This window comes from Papio anubis, chromosome 17 (genome assembly GCF_008728515.1).
Source record: "Papio anubis isolate 15944 chromosome 17, Panubis1.0, whole genome shotgun sequence".
NCBI classification, from domain to species: domain Eukaryota; kingdom Metazoa; phylum Chordata; class Mammalia; order Primates; family Cercopithecidae; genus Papio; species Papio anubis.
In genome coordinates, this window is record NC_044992.1 from 9,572,557 (window position 1) to 9,596,619 (window position 24,063).

Sequence of the window (24,063 nt, forward strand, 5' to 3'; positions counted from 1 at the left end):
ATGTTCATGAATGCATAAAGAAAGAGGGGAAATATGCAAAATCAGGGTGAGGAAACACCATCCTGAAAGCACAAAGGAAAAGCACGTCTCAGAAAATCATTCAGAAGAAAAACTGTCAGGAAACTGCCAGAATGTAAGAAACTGTGATTTCTTTGAAAGAGGAACAGCAAATAGTAACAGAAAAAAAAAAAAAGCAGTTCATAAAAAGGATGACAAAGAAGACAGTGGATGAGGTGAGGATTACAGAAAAATTGCTCATTTAAATCCATGTTTAGTTGTAGTTGTGGATAACTGCAAATACAAACATTTAAATCAGTGACTTGAGGGGCTAACAGGAAAAGTGTCCCCAAATTGCAAAGGACAAAAAGCAAGGAAATCAAGAGTCTACATAACATACATGTTTAAGAAGTATTCCATTATTAAAGACAGAATAAATAGGTTAAAATAAATAACCAATTGCAATTAAAATTAATAATCTATTAATAATAAAATAATCAACTGCAAAAATAAAAAACCATGCATATAGGCCGGGTGCAGTGGCTCACACCTGTAATCCCAGCACTTTGGGAGGCCAAAGTGGGGAGATCACTTGGGGTCAGAAGTTCAAGGCTAGCCTGGTGAACATGTTGAAACCCTGTCTCTATTAAAAATACAAAAATTAGCCAGGCATGGTGGTGCACACCTGTAATCCCAGCTACTTGAGAGGCTGAGGCAGGAGAACTGCTTGAACCTGGGAGGCAGAGGTTGCAGTGAGTAGTGATCACGCCATTGCAACCTCACACCATTGCAATTGTGCCTGGGCAACAAAGCAGAACTTCGTCTCAGAAAAAAAAAAAAAAAAAAATCATCCATATAAACAGGCAAAAAGAGAAAGGGTTACCCAGGAAATCAGATTGTCCTCAGACTTCTCCTCTACCCTACTAATGGCTACAGAGCTCTATCTACTAGAATAAAAGCTCCATACAGCAGGGATTTTGTTTTGCTCCTTGCTCTATCATGGTACACATAGGGCCTGGCATCATCCCTTGGAAAGTGCTAGAAGACAAACCCCACTGAGTTTAAAGCCTCACGGGGTACAGTCATTGTTATGTCCATTGCTGTGGGTATTCAATAAATATTTGTTGAAGCTAAACTGCAAATATGAATTTATATCCAAAACTTTGTAATTCAAGACATACAAAAGTTGTAAGAGTATTTCATATGAAAGAAATAGGAAGGTTCTCTTAAAGGCATGTGAGTGAGGACACCACCCCCTTACCCTCCAGGCTCTGAGAGAGAAAATTAGGAAGATAACACAGCCATGGGGAAGTAATAATACAAACGCAATGCATGTGTAAGCCATTTCTTGCTCAGTATAGACAAACTCCCAGTGCAAAAATCCAGTGAACTGTGTGCTGCCTGGTGGATTTTCCAGCTCACTGGGGATGAAAATTAGTGCCTGAGTATTTCATTCACTTCCTTTTCTGCTCCTGTCCCTCCCAGAACCCGGATACAAGTTTCTCCTACAAGGCCAGTGCAGATGAAACATTGGGCCATGTGTAAGGAGCACGCATAACCGATGTTCCCTTTCTGTCCAGGCACATGCCAACAATGGGGACTATTCAAGCTTTAGGGACACTGTGCTGGGAGGATCCACAAACAAGAAGTCTTTGTTTTTCGTCTCCACCAAAACAACACTGTGCTATGTAAGGCACCACAGTGGCCATTTTCTTTGCCGTGGAACTTCAGTCTTGATTTTCTGCATGTTAAAAACTCATATTGAATGGACCAAGTCTTGTTTTCTTCCTTAAATCGGGTAAGACCAATAAACCACCCAGTGGCAATGCTTTCTGTCATCAAAACCCTCTTTATGTCATCCTCCAAGAGCTGTCCCTGCTTTAGAAATCAAAGTATGCGATATGATCTCAATATGGAAAATAGCGGTCCCTCACCAAAATGAAGTACTAAAGAAAGACACAAACACATTAACAAAGCTTATGTTTGTGTTGGGGGATCCTCTGGTTGCTTCAATTCTATTTCTTTCACCAATTTTAAAATTTTACTTTATTTAAAAATATTTAAAAATAATTTTTTGAACTTAAAACGTGTATTGAAATTACTTTTTTTTTTTTTTTGAGACGGAGTCTTGCTCTGTCGCCCAGGCTGGAGTGCAGTGGCGCGATCTCGGCTCACTGCAAGCTCCGCCTCCCGGGTTCACGCCATTCTCCTGCCTCAGCCTCCCGAGTAGCTGGGACTACAGGCGCCCGCCACCACGCCCGGCTAATTTTTTGTATTTTTAGTACAGACAGGGTTTCACTGTGTTAGCCAGGATGGTCTCCATCTCCTGACCTTGTGATCTGCCCACCTCGGCCTCCCAAAGCGCTGGGATTACAGGCGGGAGCCACCACCGCTGGACTGAAATTACTTTCACAATCAGTAAGTCATCATATACAATCCTAAACATAATATATGATCCCAATTGTGGAGAAAAATATACACAGCATAAGAAAGAATGCCCCTAATTATTTTCTTATTTCTGTTTTTCTATATTTTCCATGTTTTCTATAATGAGCATATTAATTTTAATGCTTTTTAATTTCTAAGCTTATTTTCTATTATCAGCTAGTACATGAATATCACCTTACTAAAAATATTTAAACAAGTCCAATAAAACCCTCCTTGACATATCCCATCACACCTGACATCCCCTAAAATGATCACTATTTATCAGGTAGGGTTTTAGGGTTTATTGTATTATCTTTCAAATGGCAAGACAGTTGGTGTGTGTGTGGGGGGGTTATCTTTAAGAAAACAAAGACTCTGTAATCCCAGCACTTTGGGAGGCTGAGACGGGCGGATCACAATGTCAGGAGATCGAGACCATCCTGGCTAACCCGGTGAAACCCCGTCTCTACTAAAAAATATAAAAACCTAGCCGGGTGAGGTGGCAGGCACCTGTAGTCCCAGCTACTTGGGAGGCTGAGGCGGGAGAATGGCGTAAACCCGGGAGGCGGAGCTTGCAGTGAGCTGAGATCTGGCCACTGCACTCCAGCCTGCGCGACAGAGCGAGACTCCGTCTCAAAAAAAAAAAAAAAAAAGAGAGAAAACAGACAAAATGACTTTCTCAACCAATGCAAGGCTAACACAAAAATTAGAGACGGAAGGCACCTTAGTAATCATCTGATCACATCTCACCATTTTACAGATCAGCAAACAGAGGCCCAGAGACAGAGACTGGACACCAAGTCTCCCCGGTACTCAGAGTCCTTGCCCTCGGACTGCCCTAAACCTGGGTGCAGATGTCACCCCCATGACTAGAGGGCTAGCACATGGTCAGATGGCACAGTAGAACCAAGGCCCCATTCAGGACCACTCCCCAAGCCCATCTCCACACTGCTGGGAAAGGTAACCCTCTCCGTCAGGCCCAGCTCTCTTCTGCTCAAGCACAAGCTACTTCCCGTCTGTTAGCAGCCAGGCAGACCTCACGAAAGGAAGGGCCCAGGGAGGAAACATCTGTGTATACAAGAGGGGTGAAGTCATAAGCCCTCTTGACTTTCCCTTTTGGCAAATCCTCTTCTGCCTAATTTTTTTTTCCCCTACATCATTGAGATGTAAAGCTCCATTCAAACAAGGGGGCCTGGAAGACTCCAGCAGCTTCTAGAAACCAAAACTTCCATTCTGCTACAGAGATTCTCAAAAGAAAGTATGTATTGTTGCACTGGGGTGTGGGCGGGGCTAAGAACAGAAGATACATGCCCCGCAAACCACTCAGTTGACCACAGACATCCATGTGTTTTCCCCCTAAACCCAGCTTCTGCCCTTCAGCCAAGCAGAGAGGAAGCTCAAATGCAGGTTCCACAGCTTCTCAGCCACATAACCTTGGCCAAGGCACTTCACCTCTACAAACCTCATCTTTCTTCTTTTCCACATAGGAAAACGCAGATGCCACCACCTACTTCACAGAATTTTTGCAGGGATTAAATAAGAGAGTAGAAACAATGATAGGTATATATCAGCTTCGTCCCATACTTTCCCATCCCCTTGAGAAAAGCCATCAACTGAGGTCACCAACGCTGAGTCATTTGTGTTGCAGGGACTTTCCCAGCAGCCCGGCTAAACTCTCCAGAATGACACCTTCTAACCGTTGTGATATAGATTGAGCTAATGGAAAAAACGAGAGAAAGAGCACGTGAATGACAAGACTAGACATTCAAAGAACCATCAGAATGGGTTCTCATTAATGGCTTCGTGGGCCTAGAGCCCTCTGAGTAAATGCATTTGGAAAAGATGTGGTTTCTTGGCTCGCATGGACTGTCTGCTAAAGTAACTAAAGCCATTAGAGAGAAAGCTGAAGGAGACCCGCCAGTAAAACTCACAGGGTGGAGAACACACACAAGTCCACCAGGGCTACAACCATGGAAAGCTGCTGGGGTAAATGAAAACAAGACCCAGAAACAAACATGGTCCTTGGCCAAGAACTGCCAACAAACCAGTGCAAGACCCTGGCAAACTTCTGAAAATGGTCGCATATGCCTTCATCTGAACACTCCTGCCATGGGCAAGGACACTCCAAGAAAATATTGTACCCCAGATCGATCGCTCAAGCTCACAGAAATGAGACAGGTTGGATAACAGGCAGGAAAAATGAGCTAAGTTCCCCTTCTTCCCCAGCATTGGATATCCACAAAATCAATTTCACTGCCTTTATCTCACCATTAAATCTTATCTTTTTGTTGTTTTTTAGTAGCTAAAGGACTACTGTGGACCAGTAACTTGATATACAGTAGTTTAGTTGACGCTTATAAAAAGCCTGGTAGGGAAGTCTTTATTTTCATTTTATAATTGGGCTAGCTTGAACCCAGTGGTCTGTCTCCAAAGCTAGTGCTAATTCCATCTCACCCCACACTGTCCCCCGATTCTTCCATCTACAATCACAGAAAGCTGATAGGCTGAATGAAAACGAGCCCTAGAAACAAACATGGTCCCTGACCAAGAACTGCAAAAGGCAGTTCCCAAAACCCTTTCCCATCATACCTGAGGCTCCTCTGCGGTGTCTAGGAATCCGATATCCCAAGGCAAATCCTCCAGGGTGGAAGTTACAGTCGAAGCCATGACCTGCCAAGGTCTTGATCAATTGTCAAATTGATAATCAGGGAGAAGGTAACAGCAGACTGCCTGTGGGAAGCCTCATTAACTGGTGGGAGGGTCCCAACGGGGAGAAACAGGACTAAGAGGGTGGGTAGGAAACGACCAAGAGAAGCATCTCCACAGCAAAGAGCCCTGACCAGCACCCCTGAGTGAAATGATACCCTAGAAGGATGCCAACTGAGTGTCACACACTGCATAGCTGTGAGCAGTGTTTTCAGCTGGCAGGGCTGGGAGCCCCAGAAGGCAGCCCCTGTGCACTCATGCAGAACAAGTGGCACAGGCTGCCACAGGCTCCGTCCTCACCCTGACGCACTCACGCTCAGTCCCCAGAAAGCCCCTCCTGTGTAGGCTGAATTCTGGAAGCCTGGGTTCAACTCGCCAACCCAGAAGGGGAACCACCTTGCTCTGTCTAGTGGGCCAAGCTCCTCATTTTGGGGCTGTCTCCTGGGCAACTGAGCCCCCGCCCATGCCCAGCTTCTCCTCCCCTGTGCATAGCCACACCTCACCCCCACAGCGGCTCTCCTTTGGGTGGCCTGTGATGAGTGACCTTCATCCCTTACGCACGGGAGCTCCTTGAGAGCAATAACGTCCTACTCAAATCCATCCCCAGGCACAGAAAATGTACACAATAAACACACATTGGCTAGATGGAGTTCTTCCCGGTCTCTGAGTAGGGTTTTCGGCTCACCTAGAAAGCAGCTTTCTTCCTTTCCTGGGGTCACCCAGGCACCAAGGTGGGGGAAGAGAGGGAACCCAGAAGGCAGAGACAAAAGCACTGCCCATACATTTATCTATTTTATCCTAGGAGGGGTCTGGGCTACTTAAATGCTCTCAGGAGTCCCCAAACCACAAATGAATAAAACGGACCAAGGGGAAAAGATCATCCATGGCTTTGTGGGCCTAGGGCCCTCCAAGTAAATACACTTAGAAAAGACGTGGTTTCTTGGCTCATGTGGACCGTCCCCTAAAGTAACTAAAGCCATTAGAGAGAAAGCTGAAGGAGGCCAAGTGATCTTCTATGAAAACAGCAGTCTGAGTTACCAATGCTAGATCTGAAATGTATATACGTGGCTGGCTGTTGCCTATGTGATTTTAAAGAACTGGTATATTTTCACCCAAGGACCCCCAGCACCTGAACACTTGGTCACCCTGGAGAAGCCCTTGTTTGTAGGGTCACACGCCACCGGCTGCATGGCAAGGGAGCCCAGGAACCATCTCTCTAGAACAGCAGAAGGCACCAGGCCTCTTCATCAACGTGGCATCTGTGGAGCCCACAGATGCAAGTGCTGAATCGTCTAGAAAAAAACAGGACTGAGATTTGCTGAGATCTCAGAATCCGGAAGAACTCCTCCAGCCCTCTCCGCAGGTACCGACTCTGCCTGGAGGAGCACGGCAGTGAGATCCTTCTCTTTGGCTAGGGAGCCTCACCTCTCTCCCCCAGGGGTCTTAAAAGGAGAGAAGAAAGTGACCATAACAGGTGCTGGCGTCCTATCCACCCCCTGAGCATCGGAGCGATGATTCTCAAGCTTCAGCACGCATCAGAAGGGCTGTTAGGACACGGTCTGCTGGGCCCACCCTGCGAGCTTCTGGATCCGTAGGTGTGGGTGCCCACCCAACCATCTGCATTTCTCACAAGCCCCCAACTGATACAGCTGCTGCACATGTAGGCACTCCACTTTGAGAATCACTGACTTCAAGAGAAAAACAAAGACGGTCTGTTCTAAATCGACCTCTGGACCTAGAAGATTAATCTTCAGGAAACATAAATTCACTTTCGGAAAGAAAGAGACTCTTTTAACTTTTTTTTTTTTTGAAAAGCATGGTCCTTTTATTTTTCTTCTTTTCATAGACATGGGTGCAGGGAATATTGCCTGCTTTCCCTAACCATAAGAAAAGGAATCCAAATGAAATGAATAATGGCAACTGTTCTGCTCTCGGCCTTAGCGCGGGTAACAGCAGCGATGGGTGGGGACTGCGCAAATTGGAAACCCACGACTTATCATCGGCATATTGTTGCCAAGCAGGACGGCAGGCTCGGTGTTGCTAGAGCATCTCGTTTTTGCAAGACAAGCTGGAAATCTGGATGTTTAATGTAAAAGCTGAAGATTTTAAGATGTTGGCAACGAACTGAAACATTTTTTAAATCAAACCATGGGCAACCAAAAACAAAACAATAACGCAAGAAAACCCCCATGATTCTGCATTTGATTTTGCATACCGGCTACCAGTGTGCAACCCCTGATTGTAACTGTCGGGGACCTTTATGAGCAGTCATTTGAAGACGGGGTTCCCTGGTTCTAATGAACTGAATACCACCATCTTAGACTAAAGTACCAATCAGCACATCTGCCCCATACCATAGATCCTTTTAGCCAGGACCTCTTACACACTGGTGGGTGCAGCTGGATGCCAGCTTCTGGGGGATCTGGGAACCCCTCCCAAGGGCTTGCGCATGTGTGGCCCGCTCCCACCCACCAGAGAACTGGGCTCCCTAAGCCTGGGCCCAACCTTCTTGGGAAAGGAAGCGCAAGACAAGATTCCCGAGGCAGTAAGGACCCTGGAAATCCTGTCCTCTCCAGTCTCTGGAAAGAGGAACAGCGTATCAGCCGAGAAGGTTTGGAAGTGGAGGCGGCGCGTGAGAAAGCTGGAACAGGTTAAGGAATGAGGCAAGTACCACCAGGAGAAAGCAATCGGGGCGACATCAACACATCAAACAGGTTGACAGAAGAACAGGAATTTGGGAACGGAGGAGGAAGCCAGCCAGGCACAGTGGCCTGGGGGAGGATAGAGGCCCATCCTCAGATCTGAACGAGAAATGACACAGTCATTGTGGTGAGCAGAGAGACGCCCGTGGGTAGCAAGCCCAAGCACTGGAAGCTAGCACCTGGGAACACGGGCCATGGTGGGAAGGAAGGCTGGATCCACGCCTCGTGGGAGGTGGAAGGTATCCAAACCTGCAGAGGTAGGGAGAGCGGGAACGTGTGCTCTGGGGCCGCTGGGAAGACTGAACGGTGATGTGGCCATAGGCGTCCTCACTCTGCCCACAGGAACTGTCCCCTGGCCGACCTCAGACTCTGGCCACCTCCCTGTCCCCAGACCTCCCGCTTCCCAACTGGCTTGTTCGTCCCTGTCTGTACCGCACTGCACATCAGCTTCCCAAAACGACGCTGCATCCTGATCCCCACTGAAAACCAGTCCCTTCCCTTTCCAGGTTGGCCAGGTTTTCCCCCACAAGGAAATCGGCAGCCACCTCCTGGAGACAGTCCAGGCCCATTCAGCCACCGCTGGAGGCCAGCAGTTTTCAAACTTTATTTTCCAAGTCTGATTCACAATAAAAAACACATTTTACTTCACAACTCAATACACAAAAACAAAACAGAAGTTTCATGGAAAAATGCTTGCCCTCGCCACACGTAACGCACGCCAATATTTTTCCGCTCTGGTTTTTTGCGCAGGTTGACACTGATCACTTGCACTATGTGGCTCATGATACATGGTTTGGAAAACACTGCTTTACCTGGTCCCAATCTCCGTTTTTAGAATCTCTTTTTTTTTTTTTTTCCACCTCCATCTCAATCAACAACCCCTATAAAGGATTCCTTCATGACACTTTCTTTGACCCACCAGGTAGAAGTGAATTATCCCCAATTCTGAATCTCCCAGTCCCTGCAGACTGTATATCATTCACAGGCACTTAGATGATAGTCACATAATTTTTCTCTTTTCTAGAACAGGGTCCAATGTCCGGGTGCAGTGGTTGATACCTATAATCCCAGCACTTTGAGAGGCCAGGGCAGGAGGATCACTTGAGTTAAGGAGTTTGAGACCAGTCTGGGCAACACAGTGAGACCCCATTTCTGCAAAAAATTTAAACATTAGCCAGGCATGGTGGTGCGTGCCTGCAGTCTCAGCTACTTGAGAGGCTGAGGTGGGAAGATTGCTTGAGCCCAGGAGTTCGAAACCAGCTTGGGCAACATAGTGGCAAGCCTGTTTCTACAAAAACTTTTAAAATGAGCCAGGCATGATGGTGCACACCTGCAGTCCCAGCTACTCAGGAGGCCGAGGTGGGAGGATCGCTTGAGCCCAGAAATTCGAGGCTGCAATGAACTATGAGTATGCCACTACACTTCAGGCTGGGGAACACAGTGAGACTCTGACTCTGGAAAAAAAATAAATAAATAAATAACAAAGTAAATAAATAAATAAAAGAACAAGACCTCAGTCTTTGGCTCCAACACTTAAAATATCTGTCAAATGTTTGATGTTATAGGAGAAGCCCGAATGACATATTCTGACAGCAATAAAATTGTACTACATTTCACACCATACTAATCACAGGAGCTGTCTGAAGAAACCCCGTCCTCAGACAACTCCTCTGACCGGGCCAGTGTTCTGATACCAGTGCCCCCCTCTCCCAGTCACAGGAGAACAGAGCTGTGGCCCGCTATGGTGGCATGCCTTATAGTTTGCAATCCACTCTGCTCTTAGACACATCACACCCCTATCACAGTCCTCGACAGGTTCACACTGGCTGTAACACTGACTCATTGCAATGCCAGGGGAAGATATTTAGCACATCTTGAGGTCAGGTGGGGAAATGGAGCCTCAGAAAAGTTGACAATACGGTCACACAGGTAGAAAGTGGCGGAATCCACCCAAATCCAAGTTTTATAGATTCAAACTTTCATGCTCTTTCCAGAGGCTGATCCAGATCGAGTTATACAATCCTGTGTTCATTACATGTCCCCGGCTTGCAAAACCAGAAAGGAACATCCGGGTGTGCGGGCCGCGCTGCACCCCCTTTCACTGTTGTGTACACCCACACACTGCCTGGTCCCACGACAGAATGTGCATAAACGTGGCATGCATGAGTAAGTCAGAAGATCGGTGTGGACCTGGTTTCCCGTCCCAATTTCCCAGAGCAGCTGTGTGATGTCTGGCAGAGCGTGTCACCTCTCTGAGCATCTCCCTCATCTAGAACCTGAGGGAGCTGTATCTGCTGGTTCCCAAGGACCTTGTCAGGCTTCTCCTGAGAACTCTACCATGCCACTTGGAGCCATGTGGCCTCTACAAAATCTAGCTACACTGAGGAATTAAGAAAAGGCAGACTGAGGAGGAGATCCAAAACAGGAAACTGAGGTAAATCCTAGGAAATCAAGAAAAGCTCACTTCCCACGGAGTTCATCTCAGATACATCCCCTGCCCAAGTGGCTTTCTCTTCTTTCCAGTTCCTTGGGTCACAGCGTGACCCAGGCTCACTGGAGGCATGAGGAGGACTGATACACGGGGAAACAGAAGAATCCCCCGAATCCCCCCAGAGCAGAGCCAAACCCAAGCCAAGCAAGAGGTCATCCAAGGAGGATTTCTCCTCCTGCAGGAGTGGCAGCTGCCTGGCGCTCAACCTGCTCCAATTAGCTTCGAGCATCTGCATCAAAGATAACTAGCAGCGCCCTGGTTCCAACTCACCTCAGCCTCGTGGTGTGTCCTTATGCAAATCTGACACGCTGGTCATTTTCTGCCACCATCCCCATATCCGCTGCTTCCCCGTGGCATCGGCTAATTCACTGTGCAAAGCAGCATTTATATATAGAAAGTTGCAGCCACGCAGGTTAGCATTAAAATAGAGATTTGACGTTGCCATGGCAACCAAACAAATGATATTCAAAATGAAAGAGAAGTATTCTGCAATCGGAAAAGCATGTCCACAGCCTTCCAGGGCAGCTGGGCCCCTTCCCCCTGAGGGTGGGTGGGATGCCTCTGGAGAAGTGCCTGGTCCTGATGAACCTCCACCTCCCCATTAGGTCACCCCTCTGCTTTCAGCTGCAGCCATCATCCCCTGCACACGCTCCTTCCGGCCTGGAGTGGACCCGAGACCAAGACACTGAGGGAGTGTGATGATCCAACCAGGTAGAGCAATTTGCAAAAACTCTTACTCCTTAAAGCGCCAAGGAGAAGCAGCCCGTGGCCCTGGTGCTTTAGTAAGGAAGCTTCTGGAAACAAGGCTGGCCACCTGCCACTGCCTGCCATAACGAAGAGTCAAGAGGCCACCAGCTAGCCGAGTGACACTGGGAGGACTTCTGTACCTCTCTGAGCTTCCAGCTTAAAATGAGCCGGGAGTGGGAGGAGGGAGCAGAAGCATAGGGTCTTAACCTCATGACTCCGGGATGTGCAGCTTTTCCCTGCTACCACCACCTTCTTTTTCTACATTCCTCTTGGATATTGCTGAAGCCCCAGGGCCAGACAGAAGCTACTGATTCCCAGGTCTGGCACATGGAATAACCCTGTCACTTTCCTTCTGTGCACCTGGCCACCACCCAGAAAGCCCGCAGCCCCCAAGACAAAACGTCTAGATTCTGGTCTTCAAGGAGCTCCTACATCAAGGCTAGGGGCCTTGAACAAATCTTGGACCTTTCTGGGGCTCATTTCTATATGTCAAAACCAAGTGTGATCTAGAAAGACTTAAATTAAAAAGACTGACAATACCAAGTGCTGACAAGGATGCAGAGCAACTGGAATTCTCGTATGTTGCTCGTGGGAACAGAAAATGGTACAGTCCTTCTGTAGGGCAGTGTGGCAGTTTCCTGTGACATTAAACACACATTTACCATGTGGCCCAGCAATGCCACATGTAGCCTGTGTTTCTAACCAGGGAAGACTTTGTGCCCCGTGAGGACATTTGGCAAGCCTTGTACACATTTACCGGTTGTCATGATGGAGGTGGGAGAGGCTGAGTGAGTGCATTAGCTCCCTGCAGAGACACCTGTTGTTTCCAAAGAGACACCTAGAACCAAGAGTACCTCTGACCTAAGCTGAGGGCCAGAGAAGGGCCTTGGCTGTGCAAATCCACTGAAGGGTCTGTAAATGGTCTCACTCCTGACCCAGCCCAAGCTCCCAGGCCGGGACCAAAACCGACTGTGCCAATCTGCTTCCCTCTCCTGGAGCAGTTCCCAAATCAAATGCAAACCTCATGGTTGCCCCACTGAACCCTGGAAGAACACAACTTCCTACTTACCCAGAACAACAACTTCAAAGCCACTTTGCATGGTTGCTGGCTCCGAAGCCACACAGAGATGACGGATTACAAGGAAGAAATCAGAACCATATGGATTTCATATTCAGCAAAATAAACAGAATTACAGCATCGGGGTTGGGCCCAAGAAACCAGGGGGCTGTGTGTTTGGCCCAGAGCCCGGGCTTGGTGGCCCCCAGCATGGGCTGGGCTCTCCCGGCCTCTCCTCCCCACCCATGACTCCCACAGACAGCGCCAGGGGCGTCCAGCCTGCTGTCTGCCCCTCCTTGCCAAGGCCCCAGCGAGCAATCCTGCTTCGGCTGACATTTTTGTGTTTTACGGAGGTTTTTTATATCCTCTTTTATGACACAGTTGAAGATAGTTCAGCTTCTTTTCTAGTTTCATCCAAAGATGCACACAAGCACCGACAGGAATGCTGTGTCGTTAATGACAGTGTGACGGCCCTGGAGCCTCTGGGGGGAAGCTATGGGAGGGGGCAGCTGCGGCACCCACCCCCTTTCAGGCCCCTGATTCATTTCTCCTACAGCGAACTGCGCTGGGCGTTCCCACTCCCAGCCTCCCTCTCAGTCCAGAACAGAGGAACTCTTTCCTCTCCCAGTTTCTAGGGGAACAATATGGCACTCCATATGTAGCTCGTGTTTCTGAACCAGGTGCACTTTTGCCCCCAGGGGCCAATGGGGCAATATTTGATGACCTTTACCAGCCAAGGATGCTGCTAAACAGTCGACAATGCACAGGACCACCGCCCACAACAAAACAATCATCCAGCCCAAAATGTCAACAGCAACAAGGCCAAAAACCCTGGTACAGACACTGACCAGGCTTCAGTTGGTTCCCAGTGCCCCTGACCAAGGTGCATGTCCACGGAGGGATCAAGCTCAGGACTTTTAGAGATCACAGACAAGTTCTGATCTACATCAAGGAGGAATATTTACCATTCCGGTAATTACTTTAAAGCAAGCTCTAGGCTGGGCACAGCGGTTCATGATTGTAATCCCAGCACTTTGGGGGGCCAAGGCGGGTGGATCACTTGAGGTTAGGAGTTCAAGACCAGCCTGGCCAACATGGCAAAACCTCGTCTCTACTATAAACACACAAAACATTTGACATCCCTGAAGGAAGACAGCCTGCTGGGTGTCACTCGGCTACCTGGTGGCCTCTTGACTCTTCGTGATGGCAGGCAGTGGCGGAAGGCCAGCCTTGTTTCCAGAAATCAAGACGTCAGCTGGGCACGGTGATGCACATGTGTAATCTTGGCAACTCAGGAGGCTGAGACTTGAGAATCAGTTGAACCCGGGAGGTGGAGGCTGCAGTGAGCCGAGATTGCGTCACTGCACTCCAGCCTGGGAGACAGAGTGAGACTCAGTCTCAAAAATAAATAAAAAATAAAATAAAATAAATTCTACAACTGATTGGGATATCATTGGATCTTCCAATGATTCTCCATTGATATAGAGAAAAGATAAACTTTAAAAACATAAAATGCATCTTGCCTATAGAAACCACACGAACACAGTGGGCACAGATCATTTAAATCTTTTGATGTGAGTAACTTTAAATAACACAGCTAATTCTGCTTTGCTGGTGGGTTGCTTTTTGGTCTCAGAAATCCCTGAACCAGCAAATCAGGGCTGCTCACATCCCTATGCTCTCCCTTTCCTTTCTTCTCTCCCCCAGGAGTGCTGAGCCACCGTTGGCTGACGCTAACTCCTAATGACCCAGCAGATCTCAGTTCCCACCGCAAATGCCCTTTCACCCCCCAGGATCCTGTGGGTAGCCGAGCAGTCCTGCACAATGTGGGTGAGGCCTGCAGTACCTGGAGCAGCCCAGGGGAAGGCGGGGACGTCCAGGGAGCTCCATCTACACTGTGCAGACATCAGGGGGCACACAGTAGGATGGACCCCTCCTGGACCCCTCCCCCCAGCAAAGGCAACCCTTGCCTCGCTCTGTGCTCCCATTTACCTGCTGCCTGGGTTTCCCAGAGTGGGCCAAGAAAGGGAAGCAGAGTGGCTCTGTGGTGGTTTCATGGGGTTTCCCCTAGAGGAACAGATAGGCAGAGCTTGCTAATGCCACTTCTTTGTCATTCTTGCAAAAGGAGTCCCTGCTCCCGCCTACCTCCATCAAAATAATAGGCAACAGCATGGTGGCACCCGGCACGTGTGTGTGTGTTTGTGTGTGTATGTGTGTGTGTGCGCACGCACATGATACTCACAAAGATGTCCCCATGTCCTACACCACAGGAGGGCCCCTGCCATCCTGCTCTCTCTGCTGAGGAAACCTCTTAATTAACTTCTCTGTTGCAATGATCCACCATTTTCTGCCAAAGCTACCACCTCTGCTCCAAAGCAGGGAAGCAGCAGCTCCAGCAAAGCCCTGACAAATCATCTAGGTTCTACAATTATGCTCATTTCAGAGAATGAATTCAAGGTTCGAACTCTTCGGCAGTTTGCCCCAGGCAAACGGGGGCAAAGTGCATACACCTGCAGCTAATAACAGCGGGGCCAAAATCAGGGGGTCAGGGTGAGGATCTCATCCAAGGTCACACTGCTAACAAGATATGACACCGAGAGCTAAGCCCTGCACATCTGGCTCTGGAACTCTTAACCCATCACCTCCACTCTAACCTGTTCACCACGGCAGCTTCCGGACCACCATCTAGTATGGTTCCACCGTGTGTCACCGTCCCTGGCCAAATGCTTCCTTCAAGACACTCAGGCCACGGGCTCCCCCTTGCACGGGTGGTGAGGGGGTCAGAGGAAGCGTCTTGTTTTTCATCCAGCCACAGCAGTTCCTTTGTTGCCTCAATGCCCCTAGTGAGTCACCTCCTCCAAAGGCCATTGCCAAAGAGAGCCCCATTTTAGCACGAGCGCTCGTCCCCACTTCCCTTTTCCATTTCCCAACACGGCCCTCACCACCTCGAACATGAGTCACATACATGCCAACAGAAGTTCAAAGATGCTCTGATAACGTGATTTTTAAACACGCGGTCCCAGCGGCGGTGGCTGCTGCAGCTTCTTGGACCTCTCACTCAATCCCCTCCACCTTCTGGGGTCTCCCGGATCGACGTCTTCATTTCCCGGGCTCCACAACAGGCAGGGAGTGTGAGTCTGCTTTTCACACGTGGGAGTCTCGTGCCAGAGGCTGGGGCAGAGGGAAAGCGTCACAGCCTGATCTGGCATTTCCAAGCACAGCCTGGGGGTCTGTGACCTGGAAAGCACAGCAGGTTCTCATAGCACCTGTATGCTGTGTGGACCTGTCCAGTGGCCATACATACCCCGGCTTCTGAAAGAAGCACCTTGGTTTTTCTACTGTGGAAACACCTTTCCCTTTTCTCAGCCCTCCAGGTTTCTGGGGGTAAGTGGCTCCTGCCTGGCCAGTTAGCGCGTGCCCTCTCCCCAACCGCGGTACTAGTTCACGAATGCGCACGTTACCCATCTGGGGCTGGATACCTGGAATTTGGTTTTGGAATTACTGGGGACAGATGTATTACTATGAGAGGATGCAAGCCTGAAGTTGCCGATGGTCACGATGAAACCTTGCAGGAAGTCTCACTGAGAACGGAGTCAATGGAGAAGGAAAGGGGCTGATGAGGAAGAGAAGGAGTCAGAGACAGAGAAACATCAGACTGCCGAGACTGTTTAAGCCACTTGATCAAACCACGCCTGAAGCTGAACTTCCTGGCACTGTTCCTTTTTTTGTTTGAAGCCAATTTGAGTGAGATTTCTTTTCATTGATCTCGCTCTGTCCACAGGCTAAAGTACAGCAGTGCAATCATAGCTCACTGCAGCCTCGAACTCCTAGGCTCAAGCAATCCTCCTACCTCCGCCTCTCAAGTATCTGGGACTACAGGGGAGTGCCACCACACCTAGTGAATTTATTATTTGTAGAGATGGGGGTCTCACTATGTTTCTGAGGCTGGTCTCAAACTCCTGGGCTCAAGTGATTCCCTGCCTCAGCCTCCCAAAGAGCTGGGATTACAGGCATAAGCCACCACACTTGGCCTGAGTAGGATTTCTGTAACATTTAATAGAAAGAGTCCCGGCTAACAGTTCCTTGGTAAAGGGCAAAGTATACAGATAGCAATCATCAAAGCTAAAGAACATAAAGCAGGGAGAATTTAGAGATTCGGTTCCTTTCTTGAGCCTGCACTTGTGAGTAAGCTTCTCTTCCAAAGATATCTGCATTTCTAAAAACCTTCCTTGGGCCACTATAACACATTACCATAAACTTGGTGTCTTAAAGCAACAGAAATCTCTCACACTTCTGGATGCCAAACATTCAAAAATTAGTATCACTGAGCTGAAATCAAGGTATTGATAGGGCCATATCCCAGAGGGTCAAGGGGAGAATTCAGTCCTTGACTCTTTCAGCTCCTGGTAACTGCTGGCATTCCTTGGCTTGTGGTTGCATCACTCAAATCCCTACCTCCCCAATTATACCCTTTGTCTTCCGTCTATAGTTGAATCTCCTTCAGCTTCTCTCTTACAAAGATGCTTGTAATTGCATTTAGGGCTTACTCAGATAACCCAGGAAAACCTTCTCAACTCAAGATCCTTCATTTCATTGTACCTGCAAAGACCTCTTTTCTAAATAAAGTAACATTCCCAGGTTCTGCGGATAAGGACCTAGACATATCTTGGAGAGCCATTATCAGCTGCCCTCATCAGGCCAAGTCAGACCATGGATCAGAAATGTTGCTGTCAATACCTCTGATGCTTCCCCAGGTCCTCCTGGCTGGGACCTTGGAGCCAACTGTGCCAGTCACGTAGCACTGGAAGAAGAAATAGCCAGAATGTTGGGCTGGACTCAGAGCGGAAGATATGCAAGAGTGCCAGGGAGGTTGAGCAGGATTGGGAGTCCTAAAGGTGGTCTATCCAGACCTCAGAGCTCAGGTTAGGGGGCTGCATGCTTGGGGCCAAAATGTAACTTGACCTTGAAATAAGATTAAGGGAATTACAGTATACTCCTCTCCACACTCCCATTTCCCCAGTGACCAGATTGCCATGGGGCAGGCTAGGAAGGCACCATCTATAGTGGAAGTGGGAGGGAGAGGGAAGTAGGGATTGAGGAAGCGCAAGACAGACTGTGATGAGGAGCCAAGGCCAGGCTAATCTGTTGCCCAGACTGGAGTGCAATGGCACAATCTCGGCTCACCACAACCTCTGCCTCCTGGGTTCAAGTGAGTCTCCTGCCTCAGCCTCCTCAGTAGCTGGGATTACAGGCACGCGCCATCATGCCTGGCTAATTTTGTATTTTTAGTAGAGATGGGGTTTCTCCATGTTGGTTAGGCTGGTCTTGAACTCCTGACCTCAGGTGATCTACCGGCCTCAGCCTCCCAAACAGCTGAGATTACAGGCATGAGCCACCACGCCCGGCCTGGCCAGGCAATTTTTTTTTTTTTTTTGCTGAGGCGAAGACAAAAAATAATAATGATGATATAAGTATGAATAAAAATACCAGTTACAAGGATCAAATGAGTTAATCATGTACATAAAGCATTAAAAATTGGCCTCTCCTTGCTGACACTGCAGCCAAGTGATAGCTCCTTCTCCCAGCTCCATGGTTCTGCCATCCTATATAAAAGGTTCTGATGAAATCTGGGGGAGGGATGGGGTCGGGGGAAGTGGAGTTTCCAGCCCGCCACAGCAGAGTCTCCTCTGTCTTCCATTTTATCCCAACCCCCTTCACTTCTTCATGCAGACAAGAGGGTCACTTCTGAGCCTACTTCAGTCCTATTCCCCCCACCCGCTCTGGCTAGGGAGTAATCAGAAAGGAAAGCCAACAGGACCAATGCTGAATCCCTGCCTGGTGATTCACACAGAACAATCAGGCTGACCTTAAGTTAGGGATGTCTGCAAACACCTGTCCTAGTCCTCCTACACCGTGACAGTTCTTTGAAAATACAGCCCGGACACTCTCCATACATGCTACCACCCAGCCCCGGCTCAGGGTGGGCCTGATTGGAGATCATTCACCATCTCCTGCAAGTCTAAACGGAGGCTCAGACCGGGAGAAATAGATCCAGATTCATACATAACTGAACCAGGTCCTTCAGAGGCAAGTTGATATCAACATTCCTTAACCTTGACACTAACCACTGAGGTGTGGTCACTGTTACATTTTGTAGAGAATCGGGGTGCAGCATCTCTGATATTACAGGTCCAAACCAATGGTCTCTACCTTGGTCATTCTCGAGAAAACTATTTTGGGATTGTGCTGTGTCCTTCAGAGGCTTAACACAAACCACACCTGAGACTTCACCACACATAAAAACTCCCCAATACTTCCTCCCAAACCTTTTAAGCTGCTTTGTACGAAGCACAGTGACATCACACAGCACCTCAAAGAAGGATAGGCACCCCCATATGCACTTGATAGGCCGGCTCTTCCCAGAAGCATCACCAGCTCCTTCAGGGCACTTCCCTAAGTTTGATTCTAGGAGAACTTTTGCGGAACCTTTGCTAGGAAGTCCCTGACCCATTGAGCCAGGATGACCCACTGACCCACAGGAGGCCCTGGGTTTCCTTCCCTGACCTGAAGACAGAGGCAGGCTATGCTGGGAGTCCCCAAAACCACCCTCAGCTCTGACGATTCCCTAGAAGGACTCATGGGACTCAGCATATATTTTACTTGTGGTAAAGACTTACGGCCAGACATAGTAGCTCACACCTGTAATCCCAGCACTTTGGGAGGCTGAGGCAGGAGGATCGCTTGAGGCCAGGAGTTCAAGACCAGCCTAGACAACATAGCAAAACCCTGTCTAAAAGAAAAAAAAAAAAAAAAAAAAAACCAAACACACACACACACACACACAAAATTAGCCAGGCATGGTGGCACACGCCTACAGTTCCAGCTTCTTGGGAGGCTGAGATGGGAGGATTGCTTGAGCCCAGGAGTTTGAGGCTGCAGTGAGCTAGGATCATACCACTGCACTCCAGCCTGGGTGACAGAGTGAGATCCAGTCTCTATTTTTTTTAAAGGGTCTTATTACAGCAAAAGGATACAAAGCAAAATCAGTGAAGGGACATAGAACCTGGGACAAGGTCCCGAGAAAACCAGGTGCAAGTTCAGGAGTCCTCTCCCAGAGGAGTCACATAGGATGTGCCTAATTCCTCCAGCACTGAGTCCTGATAGCACGTGTAAAATACTGTCTAGCAGGTAAGCTCATTACAGACTCAGTGCCCAGGGTTTTTATTGGGAGCTGGTCATGTAGGCACCCCCTGCCTAGCATAAACACAAACTGCAGACTCCCTGAAGACATCCAGGTATTCAGCACAAACCATATTACTTACACGAACAGTTTAGAGAAGAGCCACCCTTACTATTTAGGGAATAGTGGGAGCCCTTCCTAAATGCAAATTCCCAGACACCAGCCAAGGGCCCATGTTGCAAGCAGGCCTTTCTAAGGAGGGCACCCCGGCCTGCTATGTTGACTCTCTCTGCACCGTGCCCATGGAATGTTTAATTGAAGGGATCTCCCCTTCGGTCTTCGAATCCTGCCACTAAATCCTCGACAGGGGACAAGCCTCTCAAACACTAGTGTGGACAGAGCTCATTCCCTCACAAAGCCTCCTCTTCCACGTTGGCCTGTGATCCTTGCTAGCCCAGGAACACCAGCCTCTGAGTTCAGTATTTCATGCCAATAAACACTTCACATAATAACCACCACTACTCTGATGCTGGCTCAGGCCCTGCGCCAAACACATGACAAGCATGAGCTCATTTAATATTAATGTTTTATGATGGAGTCAACTATGCCTTAGAGACGCAAAGCGACTTGCCCAAGGTCACAGTGTTAATGGGTTTGAACTCTGGTCCATTTGACCCCATAGCCGGAGACCCCGAACCCCCCACACCCAGCATCTCCTGGGAGCCGATCTTTCACTGATCACCATGATGATTTTCAGCATACTCTCCTACCACTTTTTCCTCTTATTTGCTAATAATTTTTAGGTGACTCACTTTTCTTTTTTAAAAATTGCACTGAACAGAAAATTTATGTGAGTCTCTAAATGGAAAACTAGTGACATTTGCCAGAAATCTATAATAACCATAAAAATAACCACAACAAAAATCAAGCAATGTTATTCAATCTTTGCTGGATCCTGCTACCTGCTGAGGCCTGCCCTCGCCCGGCACCTCCCACAACTTTCTCCTCAATGTAATCAGAAGCAAGGAGAGAACTGCAAAAGGAATGCCCTTCTCTTGATATGGTTCACTGGTACTGAAAAAGTCTCGTCCATAGACCATCTAAACCCATCTTGGCACAGCACCTTGGGAAATGCTATACTAGACCATAGGCTCTACATGACCTGCCCTGTTGGGCTCACTAGTCTCAGCAGGGACTCCTGGTTTTCTATGCACCCCAATCCTGCATCCCCAGTCTTGAGGTTTGTTCCACCTCCTTCCTCTCTCATTCACTCTCATTTATTCTCCAACTTTTGTGGCCACTAAGTCCTGAGAATCATCCAGCCACCAGCCCGGGTCAGCTGCCCAGCCTCCCAGCCCAGCTCTCCCTTCATTCTCTCTCTTCATTCTTTTTTTTTTTTTTTCTCCAATTTTTATTTTTTGGAGAGGGAGTCTCGCTCTGTCACCCAGGCTGGAGTGCAGTGGCACGATCTCAGCTCACTGCAACCTGCGCCTCCTGGGTTCAGGCGATTCTCCTGCCTCAGCCTCCAGTGTAGCTGGGACTAAAGGCCTGCGCCACCATGCCTGGCTAATTTTTGTATTGTTAGTAGAGATGGGGTTTCACCATGTTGGCCAGGCTGGTCTTGAACTCCTGACCTCAAGTCATATGCCCGCTTCAGCTTCCCAAAGTGCTGGGATTACAGGTGTGAGCCACCATGCCCAGCCTCCCTTCGTTCTTCCTTCTGTTTTCATGGGCTCTGCTCAGCTTACCAGGCTACTGGCCTGGCCTTGCAGAGAGAAAATGCCAGCAAAGATGCTGTCCCTCCTGCCCTATTCTAAAATCTAGGGTCTAGGGAGAGAGGGGCAGAGGCAGAATGGGGACATCACAACCTAGGGGACAGAGTTCGGGATGGGGGCGAAGGAAGGGCATACAGAGAGCAAAAGTCGGAAATGTGCTATTCGGTTGGTGCAAAAGTAATTGCATTTTTTGCCATTAAAAAATGGACTAAATCACAATTACTTTTGCACCAGCCTAACTATTTCTCTAGAAACCAGGGACTCCCACATCCCCATCCCTGTCTGACTCCTACACAATCCTCTGGCCTAGCATCTGGAACACCCGCTCAGCCCAATTATGAACTCAAAGGAGCCACCTGACTGGGTCAGAGGGTCCCACACAGAAGCCCATTGGTGGGGTGTTCCCAGCCAGCAGGACCCCAAAGAACTCCAGGCAGAGAGATCCAGTGAGGCGACTTAGAGCTCAGGCTCATGAGGCAAACAGAGCTGTGTTCGAGTCCCGACTCCACCATCCCCCTTGGGCAAGTGGCTTTTCCACATCTGAGAAATGGGACCAAAAATATTACAAACCACGCAGGGTTGTTGTGGGAAGATGCGAATCACTCTGGGTCTGTGCCCAGGATACATTATTACCCCCAGAGCTGGCTGTGGGACTGGGGCTACAAGAGCAAGAACAAGAACAGAAAATGGGTGAGGGCAAAGTACAAGCATAGTCACCCCCGTGTCACAGAGAACAGCCAGACATGAGGTGGTGGGTGCAATCGGAGGCAGAGTCCGACAGCCGAGGGCTCACCTGCAGAGCAGAGGCTGCTTACGGGGCCATTGGATGTGCTTTGCTTGACCTGCAGACCTTTTAAAAAAATGTTTGACTTGGCCGGGCGCGGTGGCTCAAGCCTGTAATCCCAGCACTTTGGGAGGCCGAGATGGGTGGATCACAAGGTCAGGAGATGGAGACCACCCTGGCTAACACGGTGAAACCCCGTCTCTACTAAAAAAATACAAAAAACTAGCCGGGCGAGGTGGTGGGTGCCTGTAGTCCCAGCTACTCGGGAGGCTGAGGCAGGAGAATGGCGTAAACCCGGGAGGCGGAGCTTGCAGTGAGCTGAGATCCGGCCACTGCACTCCAGCCTGGGGGACAGAGTGAGACTCCATCTCAAAAAAAAAAAAAAAAAAAAAAGTTTGACTTATCTTCAAGCATACAAAAACCAGGAAAAGGTCTTGTGAAAAAATAAAAAGGCCAGGCACAGTGGCTCACACCTATAATCCCAGCACTTTAGGAGGCCAAGGCAGGCAGATCACCTGAGGTCAGGAGTTCAAGACCAGCCTTGCCAATATGGTGAAAGCCCTTCTAATAACAATAATTTTAAAAATACAAAAAATAGCTGGGCATGGTGGCACATGCCTGTAATCCCAGCTACCTGGGAGGCTGAAGCAGGAGAATTGCTGGAACCGAGGAGGCGGGGGCTGCAGTGAGCCAAGATTGCGCCACTGAACTCCAGCTTGGGCAACAGAGCGAGACTCCATTTCAAGGAAAAAAAAAAAAAAGAGAAAAAAATAAAGATTTCAGTTGTCTCTTGAAAACTCAGGTGGGCCATACTGCAGGTGCTATTGACAGAATGAGGAGAAATGCTGCCATGTTTTCCACCATTCTCTATCACAGCGGTCTGCAACCCTGGCTGCCCATGAGAATCACCCGAGAGCTTAGAAATGCCCTAGGAAGCCCCTGTCCCATTAAATCAGGATGCCTAGGGCTGGAGGTGGGGGGCTGATCTGAAGTCATTGGCCCTGAAGAAGCACCTCTACCTGCCTCACTCAGTGCTATTACCTGCCCGGCCCAGACACTACCTGCCCCGATAGCCAGTTCAGGCAAGATTCAGGAATAAGGAAAGACTGGGGCCCCAGAAGACAAACGCAGCACGCAGGCCCCTGCTGGCAGCCCCAGCTTTAACTTAGTCCACTCCACAATGTCTTCACTGGAGGGGATGAAGAGCTGGCTTGGCATCCCTGTTCCCCTCCCCCAGCCTTCGCCCATGGCTGCATTACCTCTATCCACCTTGGGAAGGACAAAGTCCCTGAAGGCCAAGACTATGTATGGAGAAGAGCCAAGGCAGGCATCCCATGCCCCAGGCCTGCGGACAGCCTCGAAGGGCATTCAAGTTCCAGGTTCTCCTGCTAACAGATGCTTCTGCCTTCAAATATGCTTTCTGTAAAACCCTAGAGCCACACCATCAGCTTAGAAACCCCCGGTTCCATCCCTCTCTGATAGAAGCATCTGTCCACAAGCCTTCCCTGATCCACAGGAGTCAATATAAATGTAAGGTAAAGAACACACCAGACGGCTTGCCAGTGCCGTTTCTGAGATGTGATGGGGAGAGAGGCTGGGGAAGTGCCGGCGCCCGTGGTATGTCCGGCCGCAGGATTGGTGCATTAGTGACTTATCTGCAATTTGGGGTATTACCCACTGGTTTTGTGCCATTTCTCTAAAAATGGGGAACTAATAAAAAAAAAAAAAAGAAGAAGAAAGTGGCATCATCGCTGCCAGCCCCATTCCATCATTCTAAGTATATGGAGTGAAGTAGTCTATGTCTAACCCGGGGCAGGCGGCACAACGGAAATAGAAACGGTGGCCCTCCCCGGCCCAGGACCAGAGTGACAGCAAGGCAAAGGCTCGCCGGAATGAGGCAAGGAAATGAGATTTTGATTGCATACATAAAGCGTGGCACTGCCAGAGAACAGTGACAAGTGACATGTGAATCGCACAGATGAGGGCTTCCCAGGACTCGACGTGTCCCAACAGGCCGCGTGGCTCAGCCTGAGAAACAAGAAAATGAGGGCAGATGTAATCACTATGCAGGTACCTCAGCAAACGAATTCTACCCCAGAGGCTCTGACACAGCTGGAGACAGGCCTGTTTCAGGATGCACAGTTTAAGGTCAAGGGGCACCCCTCCCCAGCCGGTGCAAGCTTGGATCCTTCCCACT

General features: G+C 48.9%; 1 protein-coding gene across 4 annotated transcripts in view; it reads right to left on the reverse strand.

The window, feature by feature from the left end:
- Positions 1 to 24,063, reverse strand: part of GAS7 (growth arrest specific 7) — a 284,928-nt gene that overhangs the window by 134,824 nt on the left and 126,041 nt on the right. The window contains exon 1 of one of the 4 annotated variants that reach the window (XM_009189670.4): positions 10,594 to 10,728. The exons of 2 other annotated variants lie outside the window; for them this stretch is intronic. Coding sequence is in view for 1 of the 2 variants with exons in the window: in XM_017950348.3 (XP_017805837.1) it covers positions 5,014 to 5,091 (78 nt within the window). In the remaining variant the exon portion in view is untranslated. Of the gene's footprint in view, positions 1 to 5,013; positions 5,348 to 10,593; positions 10,729 to 24,063 lie in introns of those variants that run through there. One more of the 4 variants, XM_017950348.3, reaches the window with a different exon arrangement.